The following is a 15,067-nucleotide window of genomic DNA, read 5'->3' on the forward strand; positions in this document are numbered from 1 at the left end:
GATTAAAAGAAAAAAAGATCGAGAAAATATCAAAAAGGAAGATTTTTAACATGCTATTACTTATCTTTTTTTTATCTTAATATTTTATTTCTGTTATTTTTTATTTTTCTTATCTTATCATTTTTTATCTTTATCATCTTTTAATTTAAATCTTTTATTTTTATCTTTAAATCTTTATCTTATCTAATATATTTCTTTATCTATTATTTTAAAAGAAAAGTTTAAAGTGAAAAAGAGAAAATCAAACATAATAGAATTGGGTCTGGGTCATACAAATCAAACCTAATGTGGGCTGCGGGCAACCCGCGGGCCAAACTCGCATTGTCCGCGGGTTAAGCGGGACGGATCCAAAAATATGACATAACTATGAACCTTTTAAAAAAATTGATCCGTACCTCGCGCAGACCGCGAGCCCCGCGGACCAGTCCATGGACCTGAACCCGTTTACCCACCCCTAATCTTAGGTATAGACCTTCCAAATTTCTTTGCCTTTCTCCCTTGATATCATTTTCAACTCAACATGTTTTTGCAAATAATTAAAATTAATTAGTTAAAATAGAATGATAAATAATTATTCAAATATGATATAATTAAACAAATAACTGCATCTCCTATCCAAACTCTGGCTGTCACATGATCAGCATATGATGTCAACACTGATGTACCACGGGGGCCGCTTGAAAAACCCTTTGTATCAACACATACATGATCTGTAAGTGGCCCCTGAGGCTCCTCATGAACCTCGTTAGCAGCATGATCCACATGCTCAACCTCCTCAGTAATAACTGCAGTTGGCCATTGTCTACGTGTCAGTGCTGTTGACCTTTGATGTTAAGGGGCTTCTTCTTTATCATCAACAACCTGTCTACCGAAGGTTCCTCCTAAAGCTCTATCTAAAGTCTGACCCAATCTTTGATTCTAATCATAATTTACAAATTCGTACATTAATATCAATTAATGTAATTATTTAAATAATAGTCAAGTTTCATATTTCATAATAATTTTTTTCATTCTATTACTAAAAAATTAACTAATAAAATTAATAATAAATTTCCCAAAATCCTACTGTATTATTAAATGTAATATATTTTTTAAAATGTAATAAAAAAATAAATTAACATTAAATAATTAATCTAGAAAATTAAAATATATCATCAAAGTAAAATTACAATTTTATTTTTAATATTTTATAAATTACTATTTAAAAATTCATAAATAAGTATTTAATTATTTTATAAATCAATGTACAAATTCGTTTTTAAAATTTTTATACTTCAAACCTATATGTCTCCACCGCCCAGCAGGTGAGCCCAACATAAATTCCGAAAGTACAAACGGTCACGAACGCTGCTGTAACGGCGTCACAAACAGGAGGGAAATCAAAATTTTCGTTTTAAAATGTAAACGCACACGTAAAAATGAAACGAAGCATTTTCACTAGGTCCCGCTTCGCTTGCCCGCTCCCATTTTCGCTCTCTTCCCTCTCCCTCTGCTGCGCCGAAAACCGATACGACACCGTTCGCCGTTGAATCTTCCACGACACGATTCGGTCTCTTCTCTTTCCCTCCTGCTTCCGATTCGCATTTATTCTATTCTATTTTTCAAAACCTAAGCCGTTAATCTATATTCCCTTGCGCTCATAATTAGTAGCACACTTATCGTGTTCTCTAATTGTGCAATTTGTGAATTCTACTGTAAATCCTTTCTGGCTTACGGAATCTGCACTTGCAGATTATTCTCGATGACGTGTTTTGATTGGTAAAGTACGCGCGACGAAACGAGGCATGGCAAAAGTGGCTAAACCAAGTTCTGTGCCCTCGAGCTCTCACCAACTTGGCTCCGGACCTTTGAAAACTGGATCTATGGCTAGAAAGAAGACACCGTCAGAACTTAGGGTAAGTTACCAAACTCTTGACCTCAATTTAGCATTCAATCTGTGTGATTATATTGAAGATGTTTCGGTTATCATAGTTCATTATTGATTTTATTATTATACATTTGTGAGTTGTGACATTTAATTTCATTTTCACTAGTCTGAGGATTAGTTGCTATATGTGCTTTTTGCTTGACTAGGTGCATGCTCTCAAGGTGTTTTTGCCTTGAAGATAATGTGTAAATGGTTGCCTTGAAGTAAAATATTCCCTAGGATTATGATTTGGGAGTAAACTATGCAGACTTATTGTTTGTGATGAGTTGCATCTTTATTATTTGTCATGTAGTATTGCATATGCTCATTTCTCATTTCAATTGAAATGCAGTTTGTATTCTGATGCCTCCCAATCCACATGTAGTCATAGCACAGTTTCAATTTTAGAATCAAATAGTAATTTCTTTCTTTCCATATGAACAACTAGTATTTAAATGTGGTGGGGGTAAACATTTAATTTTCAATCTGTACATTCTTGACAGGGAGAGCTGTTGAAGCGGGCAAGTGTTGTGGACTTTACTGATGAATCTCAACCCCCCTTGGCTGATCCTACAAAGTAAGCTTATGCTTCCCTTTCAATCTACTGCTTCTTAATTTGCTTAGAACTTGCTTGATTTATGTTTGCAGGACCACTGAAGTGGACAATGGATTTAAAAAATCAAAGTTGTGGAAGCCCCCTAGATACACAGACACACGGGTTGATGAAGTATTTGCTGCCAAAAAGTCCAGGTTTAAAATTGCATCTGGCAAGGAAAATGCAAAGGTTATTATGTTTTTGCCCAATTTATGACTCATTTAGTTTATTCAGTTGGCATCTTCATTAAATCATTGATCCCAAGATGTTAATGTTTTTGATATTTGTTACTATGCTCAGGAAAATCCATCTTTGGGGCAAACTAGTAATCTGAAGAATCTTTCAGTTTTTTCAACTTTTGAGGCTAAGGGACATCAAGGAAATACATGGTTTGCTTCATACTTTATATGTTTGCTTGATCCCATTGTTAAATTTTCCCAATGCTGATCGTGTTTCAAATTTGTTGTCAGCTTGGAGAATTCTGTTACTTCCAGTGAGGTCAGCAAAGCTAGTGTATTACAATCTTGCCAAACATTTGAAAAGTGGAGCCAAGGAAAATTTCGTAGTGTTGCTGAACTTTCATCAGCTGTTGATACATCTTGTGGCACGGCTACTATTGACCTGGTATACAATGACAGCATCTGACCTTTTTTTATCTGTTTGCTTACATTTTAAATCCTCATAATTAGGCTATTAATATCAATAATGATAAATTATAGGGAAAAGCATTAAGAGGACTAGCTGCACTTGAACCATCTAATCCTAATGACACGGCTGCTGATTTGTCTGAAGGACAAGATTTGACAGCTGTTAAAGGAAATTTCTTATCCGAATTCCATTTACCGGGCAAGAAGGTCCTTTTGGATCTTACTCTAAAAACCAGCATGCGGATTGTATCCTCCTCTTCTGTGAATTGGTAAGTAATGAGTGCATAGGATGGACTAATGCATTGGCATCAAGCCTCGTAGGAATAGGAAACAATGGACCGAATTAAAAAGCTTTTTACACTGGAATTCATAGTTTATATATTGAAAAGATCAGGTATTTTATGTTTCCTTAATGCTTTTATAGTTTGTATGAAAATCATTTGATTTTATGCTCAATGTTGACATAGAGTCTGATGAATTATTTACCAAATGTTGTTAAGTCAATTCAACTGGATTGCTGTCAGTATTAGATAGCTGGTAAATTTTTTTAAACATAATGGTTAGTTTGAGCTATATGACGGGAGTCCAGTTTCATGATATTTCAGAAATTCAGAATAAAAATATTGACATTTGATGTAATGATATGGGTGTTGATGGAACTAATGCATTTACCATACATGCTGTATAGTATGACCGAAATACTTTTCAGGCTCTCAATATTTTCTTTATTTGGATGAACTAGGTTACATATTGCTAGTATAATTCCTTTTTCTATCTTAGTAACCATGTAAAGTTTTCATGTTTCTATCATAAAATCTGTTTTGTCTATATAGAGCTTGTTTTGCACAGACATTGATACCTTGAATGGGTAACCAGTCTCTTCTGTTTATCTATGTGTTATGTAGACTATAGTTGCAGCACCTATTTATGAGATTTGTTTGGATTTTTCATTTCTTGCTTACTTTGGTGTCAAATCCTTGTTGTCCCTTCTTGTCTTTTTTTGAAGGTTATTTTGATTTCCAAATTTCACAATACATAGGTCACTTGTGTGTGGTACCATGCCTCAGTTAACCTCCCAGCATAGTTATTTCAAGAGTCTGAATATGAGAGGTTCCAAGGGCTTTAAAGTTTTACATTCATGGATGTATCCGCAATCCATTCTACCACCTTCTCTAATTTCTGTCTTGAGCTCATCAACATCAGATGCAGGTTGTCAATCAGTTTTCAGCATTCTCATTTATGGTTTCTTTTTAGTTTTCCTTTCTCTATTTTCCTTAAGCAATATTCCCCATCTTTTCCGTCAATAGAATTGGAGTTCTTAAGGAAAAGACAAGTAGCTTGGGAAGAATCCTTCCGGGACCTCTATTACATGCTTCGAAAGAACATTTGTGGCCTTTTTTATGGTAATTACACAATACCTTCAGTTTCTTTTGTCAGATAATGTTGTAATAATTATATAAATATGTTTATACGATGCTTTTTTATATTGCATTTTCTATTCTGGATTTTTCTGTGTCTGCTTGTGAGATGCAATTCAATTTGTTTCTGCATAAAGATATCATGATAAAAAATACACTTGTTTCTTGTATTGATGCAGGTTCTTGAGGTATTATTGATGCAGACTTAATTTTGCTATTATTTGATTCTTCCAACTTCATTATGCATTATCTTTTATTAGCACATTTATTTATTTGTATTGGAATGTTGAATGTTGCAGTTGTTATTTTTTTCTTCCTTTTATTTTCTAGTTAGCACTGCCCAGTTTGTGGTGATGTTCACTGGTGGGGACAGCTCTGGGAAATCCAAATGTTCGTGCCATGCTTATATCTCTCAGTCAACCCAGGGATTAAGATCATTGTTAAGAGAGCATGTAAGCTGTACTCATATTATTATTCATTGGTTTCTAATAGTCTATTTGTAAATAAAAATTGCCCTTTTTTGTGTGTGTTGAGGGGGGGGGGGGGGGGAGCGGTAATGTTTGCCTAAGGTTTCTAGGAAACTGTCTGTGAAAGTGTAGTAGGTATAAGGCAATTTATTTGTTTTCTCTTACTAGATTTTTGTCAAAAAGTAGTAGACTGATTGTAGTTGCCACTTGCCAACAATGTGTTCTTTAAGTAGATCATGACAAGGAGCATAATGAGTAACAACTCAACAAGGGCTGTACTTATTCTAAGACTTTGACTACTGACATTTTTAACTTAACGAAATGTAATTTTCCATACAAGTACTCATGTTATTTTAGGGCTTTACTCTAGACTGCTTGTTTAGCGGAGCTTCTTTATTTTGTTGTTGTCATTATAATATTTGTTTTGTTGATGATCTCTGAACTTTATTTTTGGTTGTATGCCCTTTTATTAGGATCTCTGTTTCTCTATGCCTCTTTGCCATTCAAAAGTGGAACAAGTTTCAACTGAGGATCTAGTTGAGTTGTCAGAGATAGAGAAGCAAAACTTAGGACAGGTTTGTATCTATATGCTATTTATATAGTGCTTGCTTTTCCAAATGATGTTTGTATTATCTCTGTGAATGATCAATTCCCTGACATATAGCGCTTATCTCTTTGTGATTCTATTGATAAATTTTCTCTGAATATTGAAACTATACTTCTCTGTTACTGTTGGCTCCCAGTTAGCATTAACTGAACTATTTGGTGTTTAATTTAGAATTGTGTAAAAAACATTACTAAAAGAGTTGAGTTTTACATGTATATCTAAATTAAACTCAACTTGTTGATGGATAAAATTTCATTAATAAAATGCATACATAAGCTATTCAAATTAGTTATTGTCTTGCATTTCGTGTTAATAGTTGGCTGTCCTTTTTGTGCATATTATGGTGTTCTGTGAGTTTGTCTATCAATTAATTCCAGTGCTATTTTTTTCTTCTCTATGTATAATTTACATTAATTGGTGCTTGCTATTTGAAATAACACAGACTCGGCGATTAAGGTCATTCTCTGATGTTGATAATAGCCCAGAATCTTTGCTGGCTTTTAGTGGCAACAACAATGTACATGCTTTATATGACTTTTTACTAAATTACAGGTGACTGACCTTTTAAATTCTTTATAGCTTCCTTTCCAGGTTTTTTAATTGAGACTTTGGCATGTTTTGGTAAACAAGTTAACTAAGCATTTGTTCTGTAAGTTCTTATAAAATGAGAGCTTATTTGTAAACTTGAGTGTGAAGTTTACTGAAAAAAAAATTAAAATATTTTGACAAGCTTGACTATGAAATAAGCTAAACAATGCTTTTAGGAAAGGTCATCGGTCACTTTCATTAGCCTAAATTAAATCAGACTTATTTGATGTTTACTCTTATATTTTCAATCATGCGCTGCTGACTAATGTTTTTTTGTCTGCACTCTGCAGGTTTCTCTTGACCTCACTGTCTAGTGTGGACGTACCTGTCTTATGCTCTCCTGTGCCATTTCAAAATTCTGCTTTGTCTTCTCCTGATGTATGTCCTTGGCTTCATTTTCTTTCCATTTAATTTCTCATGTTCTTTGATTCTGTAATTTGTCAATTTAAGTTGATTATTGAATTGTCCTGCCATTCCTCTTATAAGTTACTTGGGCAAGTAATACTGTGTTTCCAGTATAGAGTTTCTTATGTGGTCTATGTTATTGTTACTAGTTGCTTAGTTTTTTAAATCTGTGCATTGGTCTACTATCAATAATGTATTGTTGTCTTACTGAACTCCATGTAGAGGAACCCATAGCTTGAAAAATGATTTTTTTTTTGTCCAGTTTGTTTAAAGCTGCAATAATTATTTTTCTTCTGCTAGCTATTTTAAATCATTGGAATTCTATACTTCTGTTTCTCAGATTAAATGTGTGGAGACTAGAAGAGCTGAAGACATTGCTGCTTCTTACAATGGGTCTATATGGAAAGATGGTGAGTCGGCACAAGGGTCATCAGATAGCCTTTGTACCATTGAAATTAAGGATGCACTTCTTCCACCTTGGATTATTTGTGGTATATGTGCATTGATGGCCTCTGAAGGAAGAAGCTTTGAGGCAAGGTATGAATAGCCTTTGTTTGGTGATACTTTTTACAGTGTTAATTTGAGCTGTTTAGATAGGATAATTTCATGTGGCCAATACAGCTACTTTTAGTTCATCTGTAGCTGTCCAAACAATTGGGGTTATGGTCAAGGCTCACTCTCTGACCTTGTTGAAATGCAAGCCACGTGTTGGAGGTTAATGAGTGAGAATATGGGTAATACATGCAAATTCAAGTAACCTGGATTTAACTTTAGAGGAACACTGCTTGGTAATGAACCATGGTTTTGAAAACAAGTCAAGCAGAGCCCTGACTGCTATGATTGAGGTTTGTTGTGGTGATCTAATGTGGACCTATGGCTAGTGGGATTTTGGAGCCAAATTGTTTATGGCTGAGCTCTGGTAACGAAGCTTTCTAATATGTGAATGAGAAAACTTGTCTAATGAATTTATGTTAGGATTTTTTTAGGAACAATTAGGCCATGTTGGTTTGAGAAAACATTTTAATCCTCTTTCCTATTCTGAATTTCTCATAGTAACTTGCCAATTGTTCTGAGTCACAGTGATCTCTATCCAATCTAATAAGTAGAATTTCGTGAACGTTTGCTGAGATGTTATGAATTTTTGCTGCACATTATCCAGTTAAAACTAGTTGTACCATACGTAGTTGTTTTACAAACCTAAATGGTGTTTTGTTTTTCATATGGCTTACAGTTTTGTGACGGAACCTAGCTCAATTGGCTTGAATGTTGCCTTAAAATCAACTTGTGAAAAGCCGGAATCTAAAGCTGCCGGCAGTGAAAGCTTACAAGACCACGGAAGTACTTTTGGCATTCCAGAAGCTGTAGTCACTTCTGGACTGTGTTCATGTTCATTAAAAGGCGTAAGGTACAGTGATGAATCTTATACAGCATCGCTATCCCCTGTATGATCTTATAAACAACTTATATTCATCACATTGATGGCTAATTTATTTAAATGCCAACTGGTCCCTTGACCCTCCAGAAAATTAAAATCAAGGAATGACCTTGTGAGGGAACATTGTTGGCAACCGAGAATGTGTGTTTTAAGCGATTCTAGCAATTGATGCATTTTGAGCATTTCATTCAAGATTACAAAACTATGACCTTGTGAGGGGAAATAAATCAATTACGAAATGTCGAACTCATTGTGCCTTTTGGCCTTGGCATTGAAATATGTAATTGCCATTTGCATTGAGCAATAGCGGGATATTTCTTTTTCCCTGATTTTTTTTTGGCAAGTTGCCTGAATAGAACTTATCATCTCGTTAATAAGTATTTTCTATGTTTCGAACTCAAGAACATATATATAATTAACCAAGTAAACTCTTAGCGATGCAAATTTCTATATTGTGACCATTGATGATCTCGTGCTGTGCATGTGGCACATGGACCACTATATACTTTTAGTACAGCATTCAATGAATTATACTCCTTTACACCTAAATATAAGTAACAAGTATTTTTTATATATATCAAATTCTAATGAAAGATATTTAAGGAAAAAAATATTTTTTACAAGAATATTAATATAAAATTAGTTAATTTTGTTTATATTTAATTTTAGAGGGATTATCATTTTGGGGTTACTTTATTGATTTGAATGATCTGTTCTGAATAAGAATATGAAATAATCTTGGGACTCTACACGTTAGGACAATAACTGAGAAAATGTACAACATCTGGTTGCTTCAACCTCATTCTTAAGAATCCTTTATTTATTCATTTGTATGATTTTTAAAATCAATCTTAAAATCCAAATTCGAACACATCTTGTCTAGGCTATTTTCATTTACGTTAGGACAATAACTGAAAATGTGTACAAACTCTGGTTGCTTCAACGTTTATTCTTAAGAATCCTTTATTTATTCACTTGTATGATTTTTAAAATCAATCTTAAAATCCATATTCAAACACATCTTGTCTATGCTATCTTCATATATTTAGTCCAATTAAAGGTGTTTAGGTTTAAAGTCAAATTAAAATTAAATTTTATTATTTAATTTATTTGGACTAATTTAAGTATAATATTTGTTTAACTGACAGTATACAAAAAATTCTACACTGTTAGTGTCAGTGCATATAATTTTTTTCTATATTTTTAATTAATACAAGCATGATAAAAAAGTTGGACAATAAACATAATCGTATAAATCTGATACAACAAAAAAGAGTTTAAAATAGAGATGATTAAATACTAAACCTAAAAATTAAATAAAAAATTATCGAATAATCAGATTAGTTTTAATTCAGCTTTAATAATTTGAAGTTTGGAACAAACTTAATTCATTTGATTTGAATTATTGGGATCATCGATAAATCCCATTCGAACTACCCTTTATCCTAAACCGTAGCTCTAATCTGTATATAGTCACATTGTTGTTTCACCAGTAATCCATGCAAGAACGCGTACCTTCTTTAAAGTGATGGAATCGGTTTCGATCTCTCACAATCAACTCCACTTGGAAAACCATTGAAATCAACTTGGTAGCTGTGTGACAATCTTCACAGACACGCAAGTTTTTAACAATCCGAATTGGTGTAGGAGGCCAAATCTTGATAATATATGCAATGGCCAGCTTCTCACTATGCCTGTGAAGGGCACCTTCCTTTTCCTCTTCATCGATGTCAAACATTGTCTCAGCGGTATTTCCAACATAGCCAGCTAGTTTTATTTTTGGGAGTATTATATCTTCCCACATTCTTTCTATTTTCTCTATTTCCGGGTGTATTTTATCTCCAATTGTAAATTCGTGTACTTTTCCATCTATCTCAATGAGACTATATCCAGTTGGCTTTCTTACTCCTCTGTCCTTCATCATTTGCCTCATGACAGTAACATCTTTCCACTTATTTGCACGAGCACATATGTTGGAGAGTAGCACGTAATGACCACTATATTCTGGTTGCATCTCTAACAAAGTCTTCCCCACCATTTCCCCAACTTCCACATTCTTGTGAATCCAGCAAGCTCCTAACAATGCTCCCCATATTGGAGAATTTGGCTTCACAGGCATTTCAAGAACAAACTTCTCTGCCTCTCCCAACTTTCCTGCACGGCCAAGAGGATCAACCATACATCCATAGTGCTCCAGTCTCGGCTCCACCCCATGATCACGTTTCATGCTTTCGAATATTTCCAAACCCCTCTCAACCATTCCTGCACGGCTGCAAGCTGTCAACACTGCAGTAAACGTAATGTCTCGAGGAACAAACCCCTTTTTCTCCATTTGTGAAAAATACCAAAGTGGTTTCTCTGCATAACCATGCATGGCCAATCCAGCAATCAAAGCTGTCCAACAAAGCACATCCTTTTCCCGCAGTTGTTCAAAAACCTTAACAGCTTTCTCAATATTCCCACATCTTGCATACATACCAACCACAGCTGTCCCAAGAATCAAATTCAAACTCAAGTTATTCCTTATCACATACTCATGAGCTTTCTCCCCCATTGCAAGAGCCCCCAAATGAGCACAAGAAGATATCACATCCACAATCACAGCCTCATTAGCCACCAACCCTTCTGCCTGAAGAGCCTCAAACATCTCAACCGCTTTCTCAAAACAATTTTTATGGGCATAACCGCTAATCATCGTGCTCCATGTCACCAAATTCCTCTCCGGCATTCTATCAAACAGTTCACGTGCAGATTCAGCATCCCCACATCGGTGATACCCCGCAATCATGCAAGTCCATGACACCACATCAAACCGGCACATCCTCTGAAAAACACTCCTTGCAGCATTTATGTCCCCAACAGTGGCATACATATGAACAAGTGAGTTTTGAACGTAAAAATCTTGTTCAAATCCATGCTTAATGGCTTGACCATGTCCGTGCATGCCCATAGGTTCATTCTCAAGCTGGGCACATGCCTTAACCAAAAAAGGGTGGGTGATATTATCAGGTAATAGACCAAAGCGTAGAGCTTTGATGTAATAATGGAATGAATTTTCTGGGTTTTCGCTGGTGGAACACCCACGTATGAATGCATTGTAGATGAACAAGTTGGGATTTTGGATTTGGGATGCGACCCTTATGGCGTAATGAGCAAGTTGGTGGTTGAATCTATGCAGAAAGCAATGAGGCGACTGGCTGCAAACACGTCGAAGAAAAGGTGGGCATGGATGATTTTGAGGTCCCCAACATTGGAACAACACTCAACAGTACAAGGTTGTGATTCTTCAGCCTCAGCGATTTTAGGATCGAGTTGCTACCACTAGTGATGCTCATGTTTCAGTGAAAAGAACACCATAATACAACAACAAAATATCAGAATTCAGAATCATGAGTCATGACATTATTTTTATTTTATTTGTTTATAACAAAAAATTTATGTGAGTTGATACATGAGCTCACTATGACTAGAGTACGCCTACTTACAAAGATACTTGTTTACAAATTATTAACTGACAAAATTCTTACATCACAGCGAGATTTGAACAACATTCTTGTAGGATGAGTCCAATCTTTACTAATTGGACAAATATTTGTTCGTCAATCATGGCATTATATGTTTGTTGGTAAACACATTGTATGTGTATTGAATTCCTCATTTTTTCGAAGAAAAATAAATAGTTTTAATTCTTATAAATTTTAAAAATAGTTTCTAACCACCATTCAATACTGCGTACCATTTTACGAGACTGTTTTCGTTCTAACAAGCATTTTCCCATACTTATGTATCAGTTAAGGTACACTAGTCTGTAACTATGAGATCGCCATTTTAATTATTATTATTTTAATACAGTCCATATGTTAATTTATAAAAACTCTTCCATTTAACTTTTTTAAAACATTGATTTTAACTTCGCAAAAGCAAACTATCTTATAAGAAAAATTTATTTCATTTTTCCCTCTTATTTTTAACTTCTATTAGTGCTTATACAAAAACTTGTCTAAAGAGGATCTTATGTCCAGGGAATGCAAATTGAGTAATTCATCACCAAATAATTTGCTCTCCGTCAAATTTCCAAGGATACCCTCCATTAAGTACATATCTTCAGTAGGAATCCATTGTTTAGCACTTTGGATAATTAACAACAGGGAGCTTAAAAATGGAAGATTGCCATGACATTTATAGCATTTAAAAAGGAATACAAAGAGTACAAATACAATCAATAGAAAACTAATCAAAATGTCAAAAATTGATGCATAGCATCTTCCCGCAATGTGAATCAGCAACATCAGTTGTCACCGAGAAATACTCTAGAAAGAGAACTTGAAAGCCCCCGAATAAGTATCTGCATCAGTATCCCAGAAGGAAAGTTTCCTCTGCTGGATCTTTCTCTCTTCTTCTTTCCGAGTCAATTCATCAATTTCTCCAGGAAAAGAAGCCTCAATAGCATTCTTAAACTTATCGTACAAATTCACTCGATCCCTTGTTCCAGATACCAGTGTGGCATTTGGCCTTTTAAGAAAATCCAAGACATTCATCAAATTTCTCCTGCAACAAAATGACCACCAACATTTGATATTAGATTATCATTTGCACATACAAAATACAAAGCCGAATCTAAATTTGAAATATCATTAAATTATTAGTAATTTAGTATTAATATGTCGAGTTCATTTCAGGAGTTTCATTAAGTATTCGGGTTATTAAGAATAAATGCAAGTATGCTGTTATTATTGAGATGCACACTTTGCTCATTAAGTATTCGGATTATATTGGAAGACACATTCCACATGGAAAGATCAGATGCCATAATAGTTTAAATAAGAAATTAATATATTTAAAGATCAGATGTTATCATAAGTGACTTAATCCAGCATCTAATCAGTCCCTACTCTGCTTAGGCATACATAACAATTCTTCACCCACCCTCATCTCCAAATATAATTAACCTTCGTGCTATTACAAACCAGGCAATAACCATTTGCTGACCCTTCACAACAGCAAAATGAGTCCAAATAAACTTTCAATTGTCTAACCCGAAGGGTGATACTGATACTCTAAAGTGCCAATGGATTTTTTTTTGCTCAGCAAAAATATAATATATATATAGACTAGTACCAGTGTACTGAAATTACATAGAAATAGAAGTGAATCCAGCTATTCCAAAAAATTGAGAAAGAGCTGGAGACACAAAAATGTGTTACAAGAATCCACCCACACCTGCCCCCCCTAACATCAACAACAAACAAATAATGAGTATTCCGAGAAAATGTTTCTATCAAAATATCTACTTCCTTGAAGATTCTCAGGTTTTGGTGTCATATTACAACTAAAATGAGGCACTTGATTACTCAACAGAACAAAAACAGACTAGTCAATCCATCATACCATTCAAAAGCCAAACATGTATCAAACTACGATTAAGGGAAAAAAGACCAGCATCAGTCCATCCAGAAACAGTCAATGAGGTCAGACATAACTTTATCAAGCTCTCCACAGTTATTAGCTTAAAAAACCCGTATTAAAAACAATTAGTTTAGTTTCAATGGATTGAAAATCCACTCTCACAGCAAAGAAGCTAAAAAATTAGTATTTCATTAATCAAACTTGGGAAACATACAGAAATCAATAAAAAACCTCACTTACTGACATAATTTTGGGTTATGGCTATAGATTCCTCCAGGTTGATCACCAAATGCCACCATCCACAAGGCACAAAGATCACCTCTCCAGCTTTACATACGCACTCAATTGGTTTCTTTTGCCAATTTTTGGTTGCACCATAGAAGTTCATAAACCATTCAATTATCGAAACAGGAGATGCCGCATCCGCACCATCAGGACTGGGATGAACGCCAGGTGGAATCACATCGGGAGGAAACAAGATCCACTTCTTGGACCCCTTGATCACCGCATTCCAAGCCGAAGTCGAATTCTGATCAACGTGGAAAGAAGATCCAGACCCGGAAGGTCCAATAATAACCCACCTGTAGTCCGGCCTCTCGTTGCCCAAAACACCAAACAAGTCCTCCCTAAAGTACACCGGAACATCATAATCATCGCCCAATTTCGAAACTTTCTCGGCAAACTTAGGATCAAACAAATACAAAGGCCTTTCCTCTCTAACCTGACCCGAGTACCCAAAATACTCTCCAAGCTTCATCTCCAATGACCCAACTGAAAACTTAACATCACCACACAACCTCACCAAATAATCCCTATCCCAATTCCTCAAAACACCCCAATTATCAATACACCCTTCCAACAACACCGGCTTATTAGGCTCCTCAAAATTCAACACAAACTCCTCAACCGAATTCCTCTCTTCCGAACCACATTATCCCTCTCCAACCACTCCGGCTTCATTCCAAGGTTAGCACAGAGCCAACTCTGGAAGAGATAATCCGAATAAAAGTTGCTAACTTTGAAACCCCCAAGAGCATTAGTGAAGAAATCAAATGAAGGGTAACAAGCAGAAACATAGGTGGATTTCCAAGACCCTTTGTAGTGAAATCCACCAAGGAGATTCTCCAATACGAGATTCCTCCAAAAGGGGTTCGTGGTTGGTGAACACGTAGAAAGATTTGCTTACAGTGGCTAAAATCCCCAAGGAAGAAGCATCCAAAAACCCGAGAATGTCGAGAACAAGATCATCCGAAAGGGTATGAAGATTACCTAAGCCAGTGTCTCTGGAGTTGGTGGAACCTGTGTTCAGATAGAGATTCCCCAAGGGCTGAACACCGTGAGTGTGTGACGGGGCAGAGCTTTTGATGTTGAAGCCTTCCTCGTTAACTTCTTCTTCTTCTTCTTCTTCTTCCACTAAACGTGCTAATTCTTTTGTAATAGAAATGCAGTTTCGTGAAGTTTTGTTTCTGTTTTCGATGGTTTTCTTTTTAACACTGGATAACAAGTTTCTCATCCTGAAGCTCCGCATCGTGTTGTCGTCGACGGCGAGGTTTTTGGTTTCGGTTTCAATATGTGAGTGAGTGACTATGCCGC

At 35.4% G+C, this 15,067-nt stretch overlaps 3 protein-coding genes across 3 annotated transcripts; 1 reads left to right on the plus strand and 2 right to left on the minus strand.

The window, feature by feature from the left end:
* The first annotated feature begins 1,399 nt into the window (after positions 1–1,399).
* Positions 1,400–8,397, plus strand: LOC100816076 (uncharacterized). Its single transcript, XM_006577043.4, has 15 exons — positions 1,400–1,549; positions 1,732–1,895; positions 2,410–2,483; positions 2,555–2,690; positions 2,802–2,890; positions 2,972–3,125; positions 3,221–3,417; positions 4,188–4,357; positions 4,456–4,551; positions 4,897–5,018; positions 5,507–5,608; positions 6,083–6,192; positions 6,519–6,606; positions 6,974–7,170; positions 7,865–8,397. Exons 2-15 carry the CDS (start codon positions 1,785–1,787, stop codon positions 8,079–8,081), a joined length of 1,863 nt encoding a protein of 620 aa, XP_006577106.1. The 5' UTR covers positions 1,400–1,549; positions 1,732–1,784; the 3' UTR covers positions 8,082–8,397.
* Positions 8,398–9,523: 1,126 nt separating this feature from the next.
* On the minus strand, positions 9,524–11,597 carry LOC100816601 (pentatricopeptide repeat-containing protein At5g06540). Its single transcript, XM_014773929.3, is given in 3 exon segments — positions 9,524–11,218; positions 11,221–11,328; positions 11,331–11,597. Coding segments are annotated over 3 exon segments (1,845 nt in total). The 5' UTR covers positions 11,404–11,597; the 3' UTR covers positions 9,524–9,554.
* Positions 11,598–12,221: 624 nt separating this feature from the next.
* Positions 12,222–15,067, minus strand: LOC100817138 (F-box protein At5g06550). Its single transcript, XM_014773930.2, is given in 4 exon segments — positions 12,222–12,616; positions 13,711–14,386; positions 14,389–14,617; positions 14,619–15,067. Coding segments are annotated over 4 exon segments (1,527 nt in total). The 5' UTR covers positions 15,003–15,067; the 3' UTR covers positions 12,222–12,378.

Source organism: Glycine max, chromosome 3 (genome assembly GCF_000004515.6).
Source record: "Glycine max cultivar Williams 82 chromosome 3, Glycine_max_v4.0, whole genome shotgun sequence".
NCBI lineage: Eukaryota > Viridiplantae > Streptophyta > Magnoliopsida > Fabales > Fabaceae > Glycine > Glycine max.